This window comes from Juglans regia, chromosome 7, assembly GCF_001411555.2.
Source record: "Juglans regia cultivar Chandler chromosome 7, Walnut 2.0, whole genome shotgun sequence".
NCBI lineage: Eukaryota > Viridiplantae > Streptophyta > Magnoliopsida > Fagales > Juglandaceae > Juglans > Juglans regia.
This window is the reverse complement of record NC_049907.1, coordinates 14,851,991-14,874,707: the sequence shown is the minus strand read 5'-3', so window position 1 is coordinate 14,874,707 and position 22,717 is coordinate 14,851,991. Positions and strand designations below refer to the sequence as shown.

The window sequence follows — 22,717 nt, the reverse complement described above, 5'->3', positions numbered from 1 at the left end:
TTTATGGCATAGTGCGTGTAGCCATCAGAGACGTTATGGCACGGCGGTGCATAGTGGTCACGCATGCATGAACTAGGTTGCAAGCGAGCCTCACACGTTGAGCTTTTTGTATCTGTAGATTGAGGGGTGGAAAGTAGCGTGGTGGGGCGTGTGTAGACATTCAATCACCGGAAAGTAGGCAAGTGAGCCTCACATGTTGAGCTTTTGTATCGGTAGATCAATGGGTAGAAGAAAGTAGCATGGTGGGGCGCGTGTTGACATTTGGTCACCTGAAAGTAGTAGATTGGGACTAAACTGACTAAAGAAGAGGAAAAACTAGAAAAAGCCGGGGAAAAAAAAGCCTATTAACATAATGATATTGGAAATGGGACGGTGGGGCATGAGAGGCGGATAGGAGCAAACGGGGGGTTGGAAGGGATGGGTGGCTGTTTTTTAATTTTAATATCAAGAGGCTACTACTCAACAAGTAGGGAATGAAGGTGAAAGGAACAAAAAAAAGGAAAAAAACTTATAGTGCCTTACAAAACATAGTAGATGTAAATCTAAGAAGTCAACCATCACAAATAAAGCTATGTAACAATGAATAAAAAATCATGCAAACTTAAGTAGGTTCAACGCTGGCTATAGCATGGTGAAGGAAATTACTTTTAACAAAGCAAAGTAAAAGTAAGCAGAGCTACTAGTATTGAAATAAAACGAAGCATGCATAAACCGATTTCCAGGAGTTATGAAACTAGTACTAAATGATACAACGTTTTATAAAATTTAGGCACACCTATTTAAAATAGGCTATTTTGTTCAGAATTGTGCCTCCATTTGCAAGGGTATATCAAATATCTCTCCCAAAGTCTCAGCTCTCACATCTTTCCCTTTGATTTTCTTTCTTTTGCCATGGTTCAATTAATATCAGTTCACTGACTCCTCCCCCCCATGTCATTAGTAATTAAATTGGTTTTAGCTTTATTTGTCCCATTCAAAAGCTAGCTTATCATGCATAAAATGTCTTTTAACAGCACATGGAAACAATCGCAGAACTGTTTGGTTTTAGTTAGTTTAGGCTTAGAAAAATCTTAAGCAATTTAAAACAGTCTTAGTGTTAGTATATAATTAGACCTAAGATACTAGAGAACCCCAAGGGGTGGCGTAGTATACATAGTCCTAGGGCGAGTTCATGTATAAACCGAACGTCCTGGGTTCGACACTCCAAATTCACACTATTGTGGCCATTGGATTGGGAAACTTTTCTTTTGAATTGCATGAGGCGCAAGTGCTTGTAAAAATCATTTCTCTTTCATTAATCTTATTTTATATTTTAGACTACAAGTTAATTATAGGCATTTGAGCATTTAATAGGTGGTAGATTTCCATTTACCATTTGTTCCTCTATTTTACTTCTCTTTTAAGGCTTATATTAATACATCACATAAACCTATATTTCCAATATATAGTACAAACCTTTAACTAGTACCCTATTGGGTCATCGACAGTTCCTTGGTCAAGTTCGTCTACAACAACAATTTTCAATCAAGAGATGGCATCAAATGAGGAGGCCATGTATGGATGATCGAAAATATTGATCTCCACTTTATTGAATGAAGTGGGAGAAAAGAAGATTTTAGGGTTGAAATCGTGCAATGGGCTGCAGGAAGATCACATTGCTTAAAGATTGTTTAACGCTCAAAGTTGGCAAAAGAATTACTCCAACTACCACCAAAGAGAACTAGAATTTAAGGTCGGAGACGGAGTATTCATAAAAATAACAATAATAAAAGGTGTTGAGAGGTTTGAGAAAAAGGGAAAGCTAAACCTAAGGTTCATAGCGCCTTTCGAAATTTTAGAAACAATCAGCATATTAGCTTATTGTGCTACATTACTAGCAAAATTATCTACAGTTCACAATTTATTTCAAGTTGTCATGCTGATCAAGAGGTATCTCTTTAACCCTTCCCACACATTGTTCGTGAGTCACTACAAGTTAAGAAAAATCTTACCTATGAAGAAGCACCAATGCAAATGTTGGACCACATGAAGTAGCATGAACTAAGAACGAAGTCAATTTCTTAGTCAAAGTACTATGGTGGAATCATGCAACTGAGGAAGTTATTTGGAATATGTAAGAATAAATGAAGAATAAGTACCCCTGCATGGTCGACAAAGTTGTGCATGAATTTAGAGAAGGAGATTTTTATAACGAGGGGGAGATGTAATTGAAAGCAAATAGAAGAAAATGTTTTGGTACAATGCAAGCAAAATTTTGATGTATTGATCAATATATTGGTTATACAATTTGAATCCTACTTGACTTACAACCAGCTTGAAAAACAAGATTATAACTTAATAGATTACAACCAATAGAATGCAACTTATCAAAACTTTATCTTCATGATCTTCTATTGATTGATTTTCTTTTTGTCTCTAATATCCCTTGGCCTACTTCTCAAGCTGATAAGGTCTGACTAACATACTCTCTCAAGCAAATGGGGAGAGAACAAACCATGAGCTTGCTTTTTAGCAACGAAAATAGTGGAGAAACCAGGCCTTCTATAAAGATGTATGTTTATCTCCTCGAGAGTGGAAATGGATTGAATGCACGTCTTTATTCAATGCCATTTTACGTATAAAATGAAAGTTAACCTCGATATGTTTGGACCTAACATAAAAAAATTAGATTTAAACCATGGGCTAAGTAACTTAGATTGTCACACCATATTGTTGCGCAAGCAAGAAGAGGTACACGAAGGTCTTAAATGTTTTTTTTAAGAGAAAATTCATATATTATTGATAGCCTTCATCAAAGGAAGGAATGAATACACGAGAGATAGTCTTCCGTATCAATAGTGTTCTCTAATAAGTCTAGAGAAGACTTTGCTAAAATGTGAGCAGCAACATTTGCCTCCCTATTAATATGTTGGGCAAACCAACTATCAAGTAGTGATAGCTGTTGTTTTACATCAATAATAATAACACCTGAACTATGCCAAAAAGAGCCAGCTAGTGTAATACTCTTGATGACTTGAAGAGCATCACATTCCAATATGATCTTCCTTAATCCAATCTCAACAGCAAAAAGTGCAATCGGTAAAGCTCCAAAAGATTCAGCTAAGATAGGATCAAGAAAAAATTCTCTCTACATTCTTTTTGTGGCCATTACTTTACGTTCATAATCTCTAGCAATAATGCCAATGCTAACTCTATCTAAAGTCTTGTTAATTGCTGCAGCCCAATTCACTTTCTAAAAACCTACATGAGGAGGCTCTCATTTGCATACCCTTGTAGTCATCTCAGCTCCTAGTCGACTGGTCCCTGCCTACACTTCTTTGAAATCCATATATCTTGATTGCTGCATCACAAAGGAAGGAAGAAGAAACTGGCCTTTACTGACAAATTCATTTCTCCTCTGCCAAATTTGACACTGGACAGAATAGTGATTATTATATAGACTAGTTTCAACAGATAATTCACAAGGAATGAAGACAAGAGAATCGTCCAAAATACAGAGAAAATGACTCTGATGTTCAATTCAAAATTTTCAAAATCCAAGAAATGACCAAATCAACCCACAAGCCGAGCTGTAATAGCTGAAAATCGACCATATTAGAATTTTATCAAAAATAGAAAAATCTCAATAATCACACCAAAAATCAATACATAATAAAAGATGTAATATGCCAAAAATCTGGCCCAAATCGACTTCAGAATCATTTTCTAAACGATAAATGAAATATTACCATAAAAGGCAAAAAGTAGCTAAAAATAAGAATTCAGAGGGGAAATAGTAAAATTTGGCCTAAAAAATGATACACACCGAGCATAGCTGGGTGACCATGATATGTGCACCAAAAAGAGTTTTCCGAATTGGGGTCATATGCGCAATTATGATACCTGTAGCCAAAGTTATGGCCAAAATACCGAAATGAGTCCAAAACTACCCCAATCAAGGAAATATCACAATTTTCCGCCATTTTTACGTTGATCTGCCACCTCAAGGTGTTTTAGCATAGTCGACATGCAATCTAACAACTTAGCATCATTTGACTTGGATCCTCTTGTATCAAAATCTTTCTTGTTGTTACAACAAATTCCTCCATAACATCCTGCTCAAAGACTGTAATCATAGATTCAAATAGGCTCTTAAAACATACTGCAGATAGGGTGCTCTTTTGAATACTCTTAGAACAAAAGCTCCAAACATCCTTAACTGCAGACTCCTCTTCTTTTTGGTAGATGGGACAATTGGTGACCCAATGATTTTCTTTTTGAAAAGACTCAAGGCATGCTCTCCACACAAACATATTTGTAGCATTAGAAATTTTGAGCTTCCACTAGCTGGTCTAGTCCTCTTTCTTGGAGAAAAAAATTTGAAGCTTGCCCTTTTGCTTGATCAATGAGTTCTTTTTGTAGATGATAGGCACTCTTCATAGAAAAAATGGCCATTAGTAATACATCTCCAAATCAATTTGTCTAGTGTGTTTGAGAGACTAATAGGAATCCTCTCGATAATATCAGCTTCACTGCTAGAGAATATTTCTTCAATAAGTGCCACATTCCATTGCTTAGAATCAGATTTAATAATGGCAGCTACATGAGCATTTGCATCCAGTGTATGAATAACATTTTACTTTGTAGGTTGTAGGTTGAGATAGCCAGTTGTCTTTCCAAATTTTAGCCAGTTGGCCATTTACAATTCTCCAAAAAAGAACATTCTTCCACCAAATGTCTAGCTGCAACAATGCTTCTCCAAATAAAAGATGGTCTGGACCAATGTTTTGAATACCGTACCAGACGCTGTACCGATCAAGGCACTGGAACGAAATATTTCGGTACCGGTACCGTTTCAGGATAGTATTTCGGGATAACATTTCGGAATAGTCGATATATAAATAAATTATATTTCAAAATTATATTTCAAAGTAATAGTCTATATATAAATAAATTATATATAAATATATATATATAAATTATAAATAGTCTAGTCTGAATCGAGGGTTAAAAAATAAACTTATAGTTTGAAAAAACAAAAAAAGAAAAAAAAAACACTGGCCGAAATTGTGGCCGGTACAAGCCAAAATTTAGGCCGGTACGTCCGGTACTGGCCGGTATTTTGGCTGGTACGAAATGTATATAGTCCCTGTACCGGCCGGATGGCCGGTACGAAAAATTTCGACCGTACCGGCCGGTACGGAACGAAATTCAAAACCTTGGTCTGGACCCAAGTTTAGCTTGAAAGGATGAGGAATGAGGGAAATACTTTAGCTTGAGGATTTGGGCAACAAGAGAATTAGGCCTTTGTATGAGTCTCCAACCTCGTCTAGCTAGTAAAGCCAAATTGTAACATTCCAGGTCATGAAACCCCAAGCCTCCTACCAACTTTGCCTTTCCCATTTGACTCCAGGAAACCCAATGGATCTTCCTCTCATTATGTTGTTGGCCCTACCAGTAATGGTGCATCACCCTATTGATTTCTTTAAGCAAGGACTTTGGGAGTTTGAAGACATCCATATTGTAAGTAGGTAGAGCTTGAACCACTAATTTAAGAAGAATTTCCTTGCTTGCCTATGAGAAAAACTTGATCTTTCAATTGCTAATCCTGCTCCTCACCCTATCCAATATACTTTTGAAAGATTGGTTTCGGGATCTACCAACAAGAGCTGGTAATTCAAGGTACTTTTCATATGAAGAAGAGGATCTAACACTTGCAATGCTAGTATTTGCACTGAATTGAATAGAAGTCTTTTATTTACTAAGTCTTTGTCCAGATGCTTTCTCATAGGTGTTGGGAATATCTATCAACCTGCTCCACTCCAATGAATTTGCTCTACAAAATAGCAAGCTATCATTTGCAAAAAAGAGGTGGTTAATACATAATTTGCCTCTGGCAATGAGTGTGCCAGTGATGATCCTTGATGCTTATGCCTGATTGAGAAGTGTGCTTAGACCTTCAGAGCAAAGAATAAAAAGGTAAGGTGAGAGAGGATTACCCTACCTAATTCCTCTTGTTGGCTTAAAAGAACATTGAGGGGAACCATTTATGAGAACTAGATAGGAAACATAAATAATACATCTCATCACCATATCAATCTATCTGCCATTAAAACCCATCCTCCCATAACAGCTCTTAAGAAATTGCACTTCACTCTATCATGTCTTACTCATGTCAAGTTTCAATGCCATAAAACCTAAATGACCTGAAAGTCTGTTATTCATATAGTGCATAGCCACATAAGTTACAATAACATTATCCATGAATAATCTTCCTGGCACAAAAATACTTTGTGTGGGAGAGATAATATCATGTAGTATATTCTTCAACCTATTGGCCAAAACTTTTGAAATAATCTTATAAAAGACATTACATAAGGAGATTAGCCTGAAATCATTAACTTTCTTAGAGTTTTTAACTTTTGGAATCAACACAATGTATGTCTCATTAATATGTGCTAACTCACCAGAAGAATTGAGAAACTCAAGTTCAGCACCTTCCCTCACAACATTTCCAACAATGTTCCAGTGAGCTTGGAAGAAAGCTACAGGAAAACCATCTGGCCTAGGGGAACTCATGGGAGTTATCTAAAAAATGGCCTCTTAAATTTCTGCTATTGTAAATTTTTGGTCAGGTTTGAGTTCATCTCCTCAATCACTTTTGGGGTCATAGAGCTAAGACATTCTTCAATTCTTTCAGGGTTGGAGGATGGGAAGAATTCCTGATAAAACTGGTAGAATACCTCTGAAATCTCATTAGGATCAGTTGTAGCTACTGAGCCATGCTCTCTAACAATCCTTTTGATGGTAATAGTCTTCCTCGTTTGGTTAGTACATGGTAAAATTTAGTATTTCTATCATCGATCATCTTTTAACCAAGTCTATTTTGCTCTTTGAAGGTCTTAAATGTTATTTCATATTATTGCCTCCTAAATTATATTTCTGGCTCTTTCCTTGATCGTCTCATTAAAGTTTTATGTTGGGTTTATCTACCACGGAAATAGATTTATTTAGCACAGTGTACGCCTTTGGCACAAAATTTAGAATATAACTAATTCATCATTTTTTTCAATAATAATGGTAATAAAGTGTTGAGACAAAAGAAATAAAGAATGCAATCTCTACAGCTATAAAGTAAGAATTATATGACCAACAAAACAAAGCAACTAACCGGAAAAACATGTCCACTCACCTCATAATTAGATAGAATAATACAAAGTGTGAAGTGAAAATATTATTTTCAGTTTGAGCAATAATATTAGGAGTCCGAAACTTGATTTGATTTATATTCTTAAGTCAGTCATGTGGAGTACAAACGCTGCATAATATTGCTAATATGGCAAGATTTAGTAATTAATTATAAGATAATTTTAAATATTTAAATATTACAAATAAGATCGTATCACATTAATGATGTTGATGGTGTATTGTTCTTTGTACCAACTTAACAGAATGACTCTTAGGCCTTGTTTGTGTAACAAGGTATTCTAAGTTATTATATATTAAATATTTTCTTTCCAAACAATACTCAAACACAAAATATTTTTTAATTTAAAATCTTCAAATTTTTCATCAATCATTATCTAGCCAACATAAAACTCAATACAATTTTCACAAACTACCAAACAAAACATAAAAATATTTATACAACTTTTTCAAATTTCAAAACAAAAATAATATAAAATAATTTTTTAACTTTATAATATTTTTATTTAAATTTTTCTCTCTCACCTATCATCTTTTACAACAATCACAATAAAAATAAAAATAAAAAACAGAAATAAGTTTAGATTAAGGGCTGGTTTTGGACACTTAAAAGAAAAAAAGAAAAAGTAGAATGTGCAAATTAATCTGCATCAATGCCAGGATTATTGCACATCAAAATTACAGATGGTCGATCCCTACCTGTCTGTCGGACCCGTTATCGACAGGAGGGCGCCACCCCCTACCATAGTCGAAGAATATATATATAATCATTGAAGTTCATTAATTATTCCATCTCTTTATAATCGTGATTTATCTTTAATCATTAATGTTTGTTCTTGGTCATGATCCATCCGTGGTCCAAGCTATAATTTGCCTAAATTATCGATATCAATATAGACATGTGAGGATTGACATGATCTTTGAGGTTGTCTGGGCCAGAAGGCATAATAAAGCTTCAAAATGAAACAACAAAAAAAGTTCAAAAGGAATCCTATTTGCAGTTTTAAAGTGTGCACAGCTCTCTTTCTCTCTCTCAACAACAATATTCTGGTTGGAGTGCAATTGAAGTTGAAGGTAGTCAGTCATGGAGGTCAAGAAACCAGACGACCACCAAAAAAGCAGCACTGATAATCTGGTCCTCGACATCGACCAGCCAAATTCCAAGAATATCAAACAATCTTACCAGACAGACTCCGATGATCCACTCTCCCAATGCCAAGCAAGACCCAAAATCCTCAGACGCCTAAACTTTTCCAAACCCAAGTCCCGGTTTGAGGAGATCAACTACCCCCTCCCACCACGAACCATCCTTGAATCCGACGAACTCCAACCATTAAACACCCACGAAAACTCATCGTCGACGGACGACGACGACGAATGGTATGGAAACGAGGAAGAAAACGGCGAAGATGAAACACAAGGCAAGGACAGAAAGAAAAAGAAAAGAAAGATTAACAAGAGGGCCTTGATTGAATGGATTTTGTTCTTCTTTATAATGACTTGCCTGGTTTGCTCTCTCACCCTAAACTCCGTCAAAAACAAGAAGAAATGGGGTTTGGAGATATGGAAATGGTGCCTGATGGTCATGGTCATCTTCTGCGGACGCCTTGTCTCCGGATGGGTGGTCGGTTTTCTCGCCTTCCTCATCGAGCGCAACTTCATGCTCAGAGAAAAGGTCCTATATTTTGTCTACGGTTTGCGCAAGAGCTTCCGAAACTGTGTTTGGCTAGGCCTAGTTTTAGTAGCATGGATGATCATGTTCCCTAACGTTCACGAACACAACAAGTTTCTCAAGAAAGTGTTCCGGGCTCTAATCGCCGTGCTCATCGGTGCAACCATCTGGCTGCTAAAGATCTTATTCGTAAAGGTCCTGGCCTCGTCCTTCCATGTTGCTACGTTCTTCGATCGCATGAAAGAAAGCGTTTTCCACCATTACATATTGGAAACGCTTTCTGGGCCACCTCTGGACGAGGACGAGAGGGTACTGCCCCAACGTCGCCGTCTGCAGGCATCAAAGACCCTGCCTGCGCGGAAGATCGACATGGAGAGGCTGAGGAAGCTTAGCTTGGAGGGCAGGCCGACGGCGTGGAGCATGAAGAGGCTGGTGAGCCACGTGATGTCTTCAGGATTGTCGACCATTTCTAGAACTGTTGATGATTTTGGGAAGGCTGAGTCGGAGATTACCAGTGAAAGGGAGGCGAGGAACTGTGCTCAGAGGATATTCAAGAACATTGCTGCAAAGCCCGGTGCCAAGTGAGTTTACTTTCTTAACAATGCCAAGTTTCACATAAGATTTTTTTAAAAAATAGACCAATTACAAAAATAACAATGCTAGCTACATATAGTCAAGTATCGTTATAAAAGAATGAGATTCATTATTAGAAAGTTAGTTTTTTTTATATGAATCTCATATTTATTTATTTTTTTCAAAAAAATTATATAATATTTGTGCACTCCACGGCTGTAAATATAATTTCTAATTACAAAATATAACTCTTACAAAATATAAGAACGGTTTTTTTTTTTAGAGACGATTTTGTTTGTCACAAAATATCTTGTTCGAATGGATAGTTTTCTGCTCGAACGAATTTCGTAGTTCAGACATTTTTGGAGACGTTTCAAAAAAATGACTTTTAGGGACGAAATTAAATTCGTCCCTAACAAATTTCATCCCTAAAAGTTAAATTTCTTGTAGTGTATCCTAAATTCACAAAAATCAATATTGTATGTATTTTTAGATAGTAATAAATATTATATGTTGGCCCTTTTTAGTTAGGTTGCTTGGCATAGATCATCGATCGTGCATGGTAGGGGTGTATTCATTTTGGTTTGGTTTAGTTTTAGACAAATTCGAAATCGAATCGAAATATATTGGTTTTGAAAACTTACGTATCGATACAGACTGATTTATTATTGAAACCAAAACTTTCAATTTTTTCAATTTCGGTCCGATTCGGTCATGGTTTACCGTTTACACATGTGGCACTACATATATATATTGAGACTTGAGAGCCAGTTCCTTTAATACTTGTTCTAAATAAGTTTATTGTTTACACGTGTGGCACTGCATAGAATTTTATATTATATTAATTTTATATTATAAGATTAAAATTCATATGTTGCATCAATGTTATATTAAAAATTATTCATAATTTGTAATATAAAAATATATATCTAAATTATATTTTATTATAATTTATTATATTATATTTTTATAAAATATAAAAATAATAAAATTTTTGCGTAATTATAATAAATTAAATATCTTGTCATCTATGAAAAAAGTATTAAAAGGTTATTTATCTATAGAAATTAAATGCAATTTTCTCGCAACAGAACATTGCTAATTAAATAAAATAACCCTGTAAACCAAACATTTGCCTTGATTAAATCATGCGCGCTAATGAGGGGCAGGTACGTTGTCCTCGATTGAGCGAGCGTGCGAAAAGGGTGATGACAACTTCTTCCATCGGGGAAATCAACATGAAATCTAGCATGAAGATAGAAAAAGAGTAATATTTATTATTTCATTTCTCCTTTCCCAAAAGATAAGCGAATTCCAACTTATACTGATCAACCTTTGGATGCCAACAGAATCATGTGCTGACCTGCATTCTCCGATTGATCCTCCTTTTGAGGATGTATTAAGTTCATGATTCACATTTAACTTGTCACAACTTGCATGGATGTGTGTGTGTGTGTGTGTGTGTGTATATATATATATATATATATAGCTAACGTAGTAATCCTCCTTTTCGAAATGTTTATTCATCAATTCCTCTTGATTATGTGTCACAGATATATAGAAGAGGAAGATTTACTGAGGTTTTTGCATATCGAGGAGGTTAACACTATATTTCCACTGTTTGAAGGAGCAGTCAAAACTGAAAGAATCACAAAGTCTTCATTCAGAAACTGGGTGGTAAGCTTCTACGTACATGCTTATAATCCTATTACATTGTTGTCATGATCACCTAAACCCTAAAGGGCATGCATACATCGTTGCTACTACTGTCAATATTCTACAATTCAAAACATTGTTAATATGAACTTTTAAGTCCTATAAACTGCATTTTACATTTTGATCTTGGCCATTGACTTCCCTGTTAGTCACATATTCTACAATTCAAAACATTGTTAATATGAACTTTTAAGTCCTATAAACTGCATTTTACATTTTGATCTTGGCCATTGACTTCCCTGTTAATTTGTGACACCTAAGAGTACGATAGAGAAAGAAATTGAACTTATTATCGACCAAACATTTGTTTCACTAATACTTGAAGAAAAGAAAAAAGAAACATATATTGCTAATACTTGTAGAATTGTTAGGTCCACGCCTACATTGAACGGAAAGCTTTAGCTCACTCCCTGAATGATACAAAGACGGCCGTCCAGCAACTACACAAGTTGGCAAGCGCGGTGGTTGTTGTGATTATCACTGTGGTATCTTTACTGGTAATGGGTTTGGCCACAACCAAGGTTATATTTGTTGTTACATCTCAGCTACTGCTCGTGGGGTTCATGTTCCAAAACATGTGCAAAACTATGTTTGAGTCTATCATTTTTGTGTTCGTGATGCACCCTTTCGACGTTGGTGATCGTTGTGTTGTTGAAGGCGTACAGGTACTGTGAAAACAATAGTACAATTTCTGGGGTTATTTTTCATCCTTACCACCATGGTTATCTCTCTGTTTTGTGTGTAGATGATTGTTGAAGAGATGAATATTTTGACGACAGTGTTTTTAAGATATGATAATGAGAAAATATATTACCCAAATGCTGTTCTTCTCACAAAGCCAATCAGCAATTTCAGAAGAAGTCCAGACATGGCAGATTGTATTGATTTCAGCATTGATGTGTCGACGCCTGCTGATGATATTACTGCCCTTAAGAAGGCCATACAATCGTAAGTAATATATATTTATTGCATCTACCTTCAATATCTTAGCATTGGCCAGATTGTTTATAGAAAGATGAACAATCATAAAGCTTGGACTTTGACCACAACCAACTTTCTGGTATAGAAGTTGAACGTCATTGAGTTTGCCAACTTTCTGGTAAATATTTTTTTTTTCTTTTCCTTGTAGAATATATATATATATATATATATATATATATATATAATATCTTTGCCATTCGTATTGATTACTAATGGTTATAGTTGTGAATTAAAGTTTAGCTATTGTGTGAAAAACGTTGGTGCTCGTTGGATGCAGATATATTGAGAGTAAGCCGAAGCATTGGAGCCCAAAACATTCAGTACTGGTCAAGGAGATCGAGAATGTCAACAAGATGAAGATGTCTCTATGTGTTCAACACACCATGAACCATCAGAATTATGGAGAAAAGAGTAGTCGAAGATCAGAACTAGTCTTGGAATTAAAGAGGATTTTTGAAATCCTTCGAATACGGTACCACCTACTTCCTCAAGAGATAAATGTTACACAATTCAACGTTACCAACGGGAGAATGCCATTTCCGTCCTCCTAGACATATATACGTTCCTCTTTAGTGTTGTCCTTGGCCAGTTCTAGTCTCCCATTCTCCTTCTTCCCGGCCCTTCCATTTCCTCAGAGAACTTAAAGCTCCCAAAGAGTTTTATACTCTCTAGTTTTAAAGATGTGATATTCTACTATCTCACAAAAAAATTACACGATATTTATGCATGTGGATTTTTTAGGTTCTATATAACCGCATCTACCTAACTCATCATTTTGTATGGTAGAAGGTGCATCAAGATGTGTACTCTCTTGACTCCAAATATAGTGACCTTAAAACCAAATAACAGTGATCCCAAAACCAAATAACAGTGATTTAAAAAAATACTTTGAAACTAAGATGATGTTGTGTTTGAGGCATTGTTTGTTGCATTGAAGGTATATAAAGGTTTGCTTCCTTTGCTTCCTCAACGGGTTTCAGTTTAGACTGCATAGACACAAAGTTCTAAATCAAATAAATTAAATCAGTCTCGAAACAAATGAAATACACTGAAAGCCAACCTGATTTGTTTTTGTTTTTGTTTGTATTTTTTTTTTTTTGTTTTGTCTTCAATCTATTAAGAGTTTTTTTCACAGCATAGACTTTTCGCTTAGATGCCTACTCTCGCTTTGGACAACTAAGGGGTTAAGCACTTTATTGATTCCCTTGAATCATTGGGGCATGCATCAACAGGGTCATGAGACATTCAATTGCCACTGCATTGATCTCCACTATGTACAAAGTCTATTTTCAACATATCCAAATGTCCCGTTAGTCTCTTGCAACTTTCCACACGTTGTGATGCCGACAATGCAATTTCAGAAAATGCCTTTGTGAATTTATCATATCTTTTTAGCTTTTACTTCAGGACTATCCATCATATCCTCATAACTACTATTTAGTAGAGTATATCTCCTTTTTAGGTCATTCCTCCAACAATCAAGAATGAAATTCGAGGGTAACAATGTCTTATCAAGAATTTTCAGGACATACAAGGCATGCCTACACATTATTCCCATGAATCCAAACAATCAAAAATTGCATTTAACAACAAAATCATTCTCAATGTATGAAACCCAAAACATCACTCATTTAATGTATGCATCTACAACTTTCACCTCGTCAGTAACCTTATAAGTGTGGACTGAACCTTCACATTTGACTGAGAAAGGTTGACAATATAAAAAACCCATAGAACGCATCTTGAACTTCTTTGAACTTTGCATTAGAGTATAGTGATAGAAATTGCTTCTCAATCAAGTAGTGTGTTATACATGAGAATTGGATATGGAAGGAGCTAAAGCTTGTTGTTGTCTCATTCTCTGCTACTTTCACTTCGCTGTGTCATCAACATCCTGGCCCAAAATATATTTTTCACATATGTAGCAACCACTTACGTCTCTCCCCATAGAACCAATTATTATCATGTAGATTGAACGTGTCAAGCATCGTGTTCCATTTGACTTCAAATTCCTCAGACGTCAAATAGTCGTAAACACAATTATGAAACCAAGCCTTAATTGCTTCATATTGAGAGTGGGAGACAAATTTTCAAGCCTTCTTTCTGTGATTGAATCCATTTTCTTGTTGCATCGAAAAATCTATCATTCTTTGGACTCAATAAATGCACATCTTCAAGCATAACAGTAGAAAGTACATATCTTCCATCAAGACATAGAGTTGCATTAGTTTTTGCCTTACATCCCACTCTCTCAATTGGTCATGGTCTGCAGATATTAGAACTCAAAGATTTTTCCTAGCCTTATCAAATGCAAGCAAGGTTGTGGTGCCCTATTCCTCATAAAAGTATAGGCGAGGATTCGGGTTGCTAAGGGTGCTAACCAATGGTCGATACCTAAAAGGAAATTGAACTAGGCGTGCAATTTTCTAGAGGGAAAGATATTTATCTATGAAATTGAATCAGAAATTTAAGCAAAATACGTTGTGGTGATAATGCTGTTAAGTACCAAAATACTAATTTTCACAACAAAAGGGGCATCTCGCCTGTGACACCCCGTTCCTTATGAAGGTCTAGGCGAGGATCCATGGTGCCAAGGGTACTGGCCAATACTCAAGAGGGAATTGAACTAGACATGCAATGTTCCAAAGGGAATTAGACATGAAGAATATATACTAATGCAATTGCAATGAAAATTTATGCAGAATACATTGTGGTGACAACACTAGTTGTTAAGTACCAGAATACTAATCTTTACAACAAAAGGGCCTCTCACCCTTCCTTAAATCTAGAGATATGGCATTATCCAAATGTACATAAAGTTAGTTGCCTTAAAGTGCCGGATCAATTACAAGTCATCACTTTTATATTCTAATGGAAGGTACATGATGCTATGGTGGTTACTGGTCTCCATATTCAAGACTCGGGCGGGTTTGACTCTTCTTCCTCCGGCGTCATGCCGGGTCTATATCTGTCTCAAAATCTATGATCTCAAGAATGAAACCAGAAGTAGGTTAGACAACTATGACAAGAATGCTAATGTGAGATAATGCTACCGATACTATGAACACTTTTATGAAAAGTTGGACGGACACGTAAATGCATGGCAAGGAATCACCCTCACTCTTACAGCTATATGCATCCTCAATCATAGTGAGGAATCACCCTTTAAGATAACACATGTACATACATAGGCAGGACGAGTAATCACCCTCTAGGGACGTGCCTTTTCTTTTGTCCAAAATACAAAAATATATTAGTATTAATATGGTGAGGAATAATCCAACTCTAATATAAATATCAAACCAGTATTCTGCCTATTTCAGTCCCAGTAACATCCTTCCAACACACATGTGCTCATCATATAGATCTTCACACATAGATACTTGTTGCATCATGGATGCTTATACCAGACCAAACAACTAGAGGACACCAACACGTGATATGCCAGGGGATCCTACATCCTGACTATCAAGTGAGGCCAAATACGCTATCATTCCACCCCAATACCCACGAGGTATTCTCCTTCTCGTGTGAAGCATGTGACAATATTTCGCGGGAATGGTCCGAAGAATTCTCCATCTCGTCCCATGATTATAGATTCCCGCTAATGAATTCTCACATAGATAGACATTCTCATACAGAGATATGGGGTTCCTACATTAGAATTCAGAGTCATGTATTGAAAATAGTTAACACATTCAAATATTTAAAGCATTGGAAATCAGTGCATATATAGGCATGAGCATAATGAACGAACTATTTATTCATGCTTGTAGAATGGGGGAGAGAAGTTATAGAGATAATCTAATGCCTCTTACTCACAATATTCACCCCACATTTCCCAGCACAATCTTAGAAGCTAACCTACCTTGCTACGTCATAAGTCCTCTTGTCGCCACTTTGCTCCTTACTTCCTGAAGCAGTTGACTTCATGAGCTTTTTGGTGAATAATGTCTTAAAAGTGAGATTTCGTCTCATGTCCAGGTCCTTTAAATATGGTGGGTTTGGCAGATGTCCTTTCTGACTCAATATCTGTGGTAAGGATTATCTTTCATCCTTCTCTATCATGCTGCAAAATGACAGAGACAGACTGCCAAGCATGGTCCACATTCTTGGTCCTTTGACTTTTATAAAAAAAGGGTCTAAGTCGTGGCTTGAGTCATGTTGCTACTTCCAGAAAGCTCTCTCACTTACCTAGCCTCTTCCGGACTGTTGCTCCACTTGGTGAGTAACTTTTTGTCTTGCTAGAGTTACTGGCTTCAGCAGCTCATCATTCTCACCTTCTCGGTAAGTATCCTTTTCATGCTCGCCTTTAGTGAAATGGCACACTTATCTCCACCTCATTCTGGGACGCGTCAGCAGAGCATTTACAAGGTGTTTGCTCGCCCATGTGCTGGACTGGCTGCACTTTGTAGTGCCTACTGCTAATTTCTTAGACCACTGAAGTATTTCTCATCTTTGCCTTCTACTAAACTCCAAGAATGGTTTGTCCTCACATCCTCCCCATCTTATAAGGAATTTTGTCCTCGAAATTCGGTACGTCTCTCCCTTGCCTGGTCCTTTCAAGGGCGATGAGTTCAGATGGGGGACCCATTGATGCCTCTGGTTGCCTTCGACTCCAAATGGGGCTTTTGCTCAATTGTGTCAACGAGATGACCTTTTTCATTGGAGCTCAAGACAAAGGATGACTCCCCATGTCTTCTCTACCTTCTTCTTCGACATTGTCTGCCTAACATCCATTCCATGTTATCCTCTACCGCTTGATTTTGAGTAGTACCTGGAGTGTATGACAATGATTTTGGGAGAGGGTAGCCATATATAGATTCAAAAGGGGTTAGTTGAGTGGATGAGTGATATTGGTGTTGTAACACCATTAAGCTAAAGGTAACCACTTTGCCCATTCTCTCGATTTATCCCCTGAAAAACACCTCAAATATTGCTCCAGACACTTGTTCACAATCTCAATTTTTCCATCTGTTTGTGGATGATAAGCTGAGCTAAATTTTAGCTCTGTTCCTTGAAGCTTAAAGAGCTCCTTCCAAAAGGTGCTCGTGAAAGTGGGGTCCCTGTCAGTCACAATTGAACTAGGCATGCCATGTAGCTTGAAAACATTAGCTACAAAAACTTGGGCAATCTTAGATGTTGTGTAGGGGAAGGAAACTGGTATAAAATGGACATATTTAGATAGTCTATCCACCACCACCATGATCAAAGAATACCCTCCTGAACTAGGTAGTTCTTCTATAAAATCAAGGGAAATATCAGTCAAAACCTTAGTAGAAATATGTAAAGGTTGAAGAAGCCTTGCTAGATGTGCATTTTTTAGACTTGTTCCTTTGGCATACATTGCATTCCTTGATAAATTTTCTGATATTACTTCTCATCCCTACCCAATAGAATTCTGATTGAACTCTATGGATAGTTTTATGATAATCTACATGACCTCTTTGGGAACTGTTGTGTAGAGCTTGTAGAATCTGCTGCTTCAGTTCAAGTGTATTGCTAATATAAAGTCTGCCCTTGTAGTAGAGTAATCCACCATGGCTTTTATACTTATTAAGATCCAAGTCCCCTTGCTCCATTCTTTGAAGCAGTTTCTGTAGCTCCAAATCCTTTACATAGGAAACTTTAAGAGAGTCTAGCCAATTAGCTGTTATGGAGAGTGCTGCCAATCAGTTTCTGGAGAGTGCTGCCAACTCTCCAAGATTGTTGTATTCTCTTCTAGAAAGTGTATCAGCCACTCTATTTTCCTTTCCCTGCTTGTATTCCATAGAAAAATCAAAGCCTAATAGCTTTGTGATCCACCTTTGCTGAAGTGGGGTTCGAATCTTCTGCTCAGTAGATATTTTAAACTTTGCTAATCAGTTTGTATATTGAACCTCTTTCCCAATAAATAGGATCTTCATTTTTTGATAGCTAGTACCAAGGCCATCAACTCCTTTTCATATGTAAATAATTGTAAGGCTTTCTCATTTATAGCTTGACTCATGAAAGCAATTGGCTTCCCCTGTTGCATCAAAATAGCTCCAATACCATACCCAGAGGCATCACATTGAATGGTAAAAGGTTGAGTAAAATCTAGTAGTGCTAAGACAAGGGGGTTAGTTACATCTTTTTTGAGTTTTTCAAAGGCTTCTTTTGTTGTTTCTGTCCAGTTAAAAGAGTTCTTTTTTAAAAGAGAAGTTAAAGAAGCTGCTATGAGGCTTATGAGCCCTAGGAATCCTCTAAGAGACTTTAGAATGTTAGGAAAAGGCAAGTTAAGCATAGAACCAATCTTAGCAAGGCCAGTTTTAACTCCATCTTTAGAAATTAAATGACCAAAGTAACTCACTTTAGAACAACCAAAACTGCATTTAAATTTTTTTGCAAAGAGTTGGTGCTTTAGGATGTCCAACACAATCTAAGATGAGCTTTGAATATATCATTCATAAGGCCTTAAAAAGAAGTTGGTGCATTGGTAAGCCCAAAGGGCATTACCAAGAACTCGTAGTGACCATCATGGGTCCTAAATGCAGTATTTTGAATGTCCTCCGGACAAACTCAAATTTGATGATAGCCGGACTTAAGGTCCAACTTGTTGAATATGGTAGCACCATAAAGCTCATCCAAGAGTTCATCCACAATAGGGATTGGAAATTTTAATGGTTTCCTTATTGAGGGCTTTATAATCAATGCAAAGTCTCCAACTACTCTCTTATTTTCTAACTAAGAGAACAGGTGAGGAGAAATGACTATAGGTCTGATTATACCATTAGCTAGCATTTCCTGGACCAATATCTCAATTTTTTATTTTTGAAAATAGGGGTATCGATAGGGACCTACACATACTAGTTTTGTGTCTATTGGGAGTAAGATGTGGTGGTCATGTTTTCTTAGTTGAGGTAAACCCCTAGGTTCTTCAAAAACAATTTGGTATTGATCAATTAGTTTGCACAGGGAAGGCTCGAGTTCAACAGAAAAAATAAAGGGTTCTGTCGGTGCAATGAACTATATAACTAGGACCCATTGGTCATTCTTATTAGCCCTACCAAAATTTTCCCCTTCTATCAATGACAAACCAATGGGTGATATGCCATAAAGTGTTCTACTAGTGCCCAAATAAGAGAACTCCATACGAAGTCTCACAAAATCCCATAGGATAGGTCCTAAGGACCTTAACCATTGAATTCCCAAGACAATATCACATCCCCAATGTAAGTAGAAAAAATTCAGTGGAATAAGAATTACCATGCATCTGAAAATGCACCTCTGAGCATTTCCCTTCACTATTGAGTGCTACTCCATTTGCTATCTTCATTGTAAGCCCTTCAGTCGGTTGTACCATCAACTAAGTTAGCTCCCCGTATCAATGAGGATCACCACTACACATCCTTGCACCTGGCCAATCAATCTCATAGTTCTTGGGTTGGGAGAACCCGAGAGTGCATGGATTGAAATGCCTGGTTTCACTTCCACAATTTCTGGTTCATTCCTCGAGCCGCCTTCCCCCTTTTCCTCGCTCCCCCTAGCTTGTTTTGGTTCATCTTCCTCACTAGAATCATCATAATCCATAATAAACAACCTTGCTACCTTACATTTATGCCTAGGCCCCCATTTCTCATCACAGTTTTAACAAGGACCCTTCTTGCATCTTTCCTTCATTTGAGTAGGGGATAACATCTGAATTGGAACCGTAGTCCTCTTCTCGAGAGGAGGAGGACTGATTTCCAATCTTGGTGGTGGAGCACCCACTCTAACCGCCTTCCTCAAAACTGCCATATTTTCTTCCTGCATCTTAGCCAACCCAAAAGCAATACTCAAAGTTTAAGGATTTAGCATACGTACCATGAATCTGATGTCCTCTCTCAGCCCGTTAACAAAGCAACTAAGCTTGTACTGCTCAGCTAATCCCCGCAGCTAATTATATTGGACTTCAAATTCTTGTTTATAAGCTTCCACTGTAGTAGTTTGCTTCAACTTAGAAAGAGCATACATAGGATCTTCATAAGCTGTAGATCCAAACTGAGTCTACAGTCCTCTAACAAATGCATCCTAGCTTGTAATACCTCCTGAAGCCTCCAAGTCCTGGAACCAAACTAATGCCTTGCCTTCCATATGGAAGGAAGCCAATAGAATTCTATGATGTGGGTTAGTTTGGTGATAAGGAAAAAATTGATTTGCTCTATAGATCCACCCTTGGGGGTCTTCACCATTGAACTTAGGGAAATCCAAATGAATTGCACATGTTTGAATTGCCCCGTGTTCTTCAAATAATGTTTAACTATTTTTTTCATGATTATTCTGTACCCAGGTTGTTTCTCCTTGCTACGAACCAATGATCCCACATTGTTGCTACTGCCTAGAGTTGTTGAGCTAAGCTATCCATGACCTATTGCAAGGAAGCTTGATTCCTCAGCTGCACCTCATATGCCTGTTTGATTCCTACTATGGACTCCGCAAGTTGAGAGTAACACATACCAGCACCACCATTGGCCATGGGTCAACCTAGCTCTAAGATACCATTGTTACATGAAAATAATTTGCAGTAGAATTGTGAACACTTGGTTGCTTCGAAGGGAACCAAATTCTCCACTAATAATTTGTCAAATTCAATTTGACAGTTTTCATTGATAATCGTAGAATAAATACAACTGAAAATCATAACAACCACATCAATACTTGGACCACTAATAATAATTAACTATCCCAAAACACCTATCAAAATACTAAAAATAAAACAATCGTGGACCCAGATTTGCAGCACAAGACTCGAACAAAGTCTAACCACAAATCCATTACAGATTATTGGACACTTACGGATAAAATAAATTAATTGAAGTAATCTACTTACATGGGCCATTACATAACAAGGCCAACCCCAACAAGGCCATTTCCTATCTCAGGCCCAAGCCCATTATGTGACAAGTAAAGGAAGAGTGGGAGAGAGGGTCAAACAAGAGAAAACCTGTGTTATGAGTCATTGGCTGAGAGGTTCACGGCTTCGAGGGTTACGACATGTCTGTCGAGTGTCTTGGGAGAGAAGATGAGGTTCTAGGGTTGCAAGTCTTGTGGGAGAGCAGGTCAAACAAGAGAAATCTTGAGTTGTGATAGATTTCATCCCAAAATTCTTATCTCATCTCATCTCCTTCCCAAACTTAATTCAAATACAAACATTTTCAAAATCATTACAACTTTTTCAAATCAATAATTACAACTTTCCCAAACTGTAAACAAAAAATAAAAAATAATTCAGTTTTTTCAAATCTCCAAATAAAAATAATATTATAAAACTATATTCTAACAATATTTTAACTTTATAATATTTTTTATTTAACTTTTTCTCTCTCATTTCCCAAAACTCAAAAAAATACTCAACTCAAACTATTTCATTACTATTTACAAACTATCTTACTACTGTTTACAAAATTCTCATCTCATCTCACTCTCCAAATGAGCCCTTAAGTTTCAGACAAATAAGACGATTACGAGGCATCCCACTTCCAAATTCTGCAAAAAAAAATTCTTCGAATAATAATGTCTTGAAGTCTGAATTACAACTTTTTTAAAATAGAATCTCCAAAACACCCTGAGTCTTGGATGCACTGCCGACCAAGCCTAGAGACAGTTTATGGCTTTTACAGGTACGCAATTTAAGTTTTGTGTTCTGATTATTATTTTTTTATCAGTTCGTGTTCTAATGATTTATTGAACTTTTTTATTTGTTTTCGTTACTGTTTTGTGTTTTATCTCTTTTATTGTCATCTATATGTGGGTGTGTTCGACTCTTTGTTTGAAAGTTTTTGCGCATTTGTGTTTTCAATTGGATTTGTGTATATGTTTATACCGATAAAAAATATTTGGGTTCGTTTATATGTTTATAGGGAAAAGCTTCAAATAGGTCGGGGTGTCCTTCCCCTTTTACACCATCCAGTGAAATTGCGACACGTAATAGTCTTATGAAAGTTACCGTGGGTGCGAGTCCAGCTTCTCCTTTCCCTTTCTCCAACCCCTCGTTTCTTCTCTTTCTTCTCCCCCACAAATCTCCTCTTCTCTCTTCTTTATTCGAACCCAATATCGTCTCCATTGAAAATCTCTCTCTCGCTGGAGCTTCGTCGAACCCATCACATCTCCATCAAAAACCCAATATTGTCTCCTTCCCCCTCCGTCGAACCCATCCCATCTTTGGAACCCACTCGAACCCTCTCCCCACTTGGACCCACTATACGCCACTGAACTCACTCGATTTGTAAGTTTTTTCCTATTAGTGTTTATATTATTTAGCATATATGTAAAGTGTGGTCGGTATTGAATAATCTTATGGTACTAATGGGAGAGTGAGTTGGTTTTGGTTATGTCTGATTTTTTTTTTTGGCTGGTCTCTATTGGTCGATCTTGCACAAATGGATGCAAAATCATAGTTTTACAATGGCATTAGAGATTATTTCAGTGCCAAGCTTTTCAGATTATTTGGAAACTTGGTATTGTTAGGGAATCCTTCCTAGATAATTACTTCAAAAGGTAGGGACAGTAATCGGCTTTTTAAACACTTGGGTACGCTACATAAAATAGTTTTTTTAGCATAGTTGCAATGAACTTCTCCCTCATGATGAG

The 22,717-nt window shown here is 36.8% G+C and overlaps 1 protein-coding gene across 2 annotated transcripts; it reads left to right on the top strand.

Annotated features, from left to right (window-relative positions):
* The first annotated feature begins 8,184 nt into the window (after positions 1-8,184).
* On the top strand, positions 8,185-20,683 carry LOC109004248 (mechanosensitive ion channel protein 10-like). Of its 2 annotated transcripts, XM_018982738.1 has the most exons (6): positions 8,185-9,438; positions 10,984-11,107; positions 11,518-11,811; positions 11,892-12,094; positions 12,405-12,599; positions 20,418-20,683. In XM_018982738.1, exons 1-6 carry the CDS (start codon positions 8,270-8,272, stop codon positions 20,443-20,445), a joined length of 2,013 nt encoding a protein of 670 aa, XP_018838283.1. In that variant the 5' UTR covers positions 8,185-8,269; the 3' UTR covers positions 20,446-20,683. The 2 variants fall into 2 exon arrangements, with proteins under 2 accessions (XP_018838283.1, XP_018838282.1); XM_018982737.2 differs by lacking the exon at positions 20,418-20,683 and having other exon boundaries at positions 12,405-12,957.
* The last annotated feature ends 2,034 nt before the right edge of the window (positions 20,684-22,717 follow it).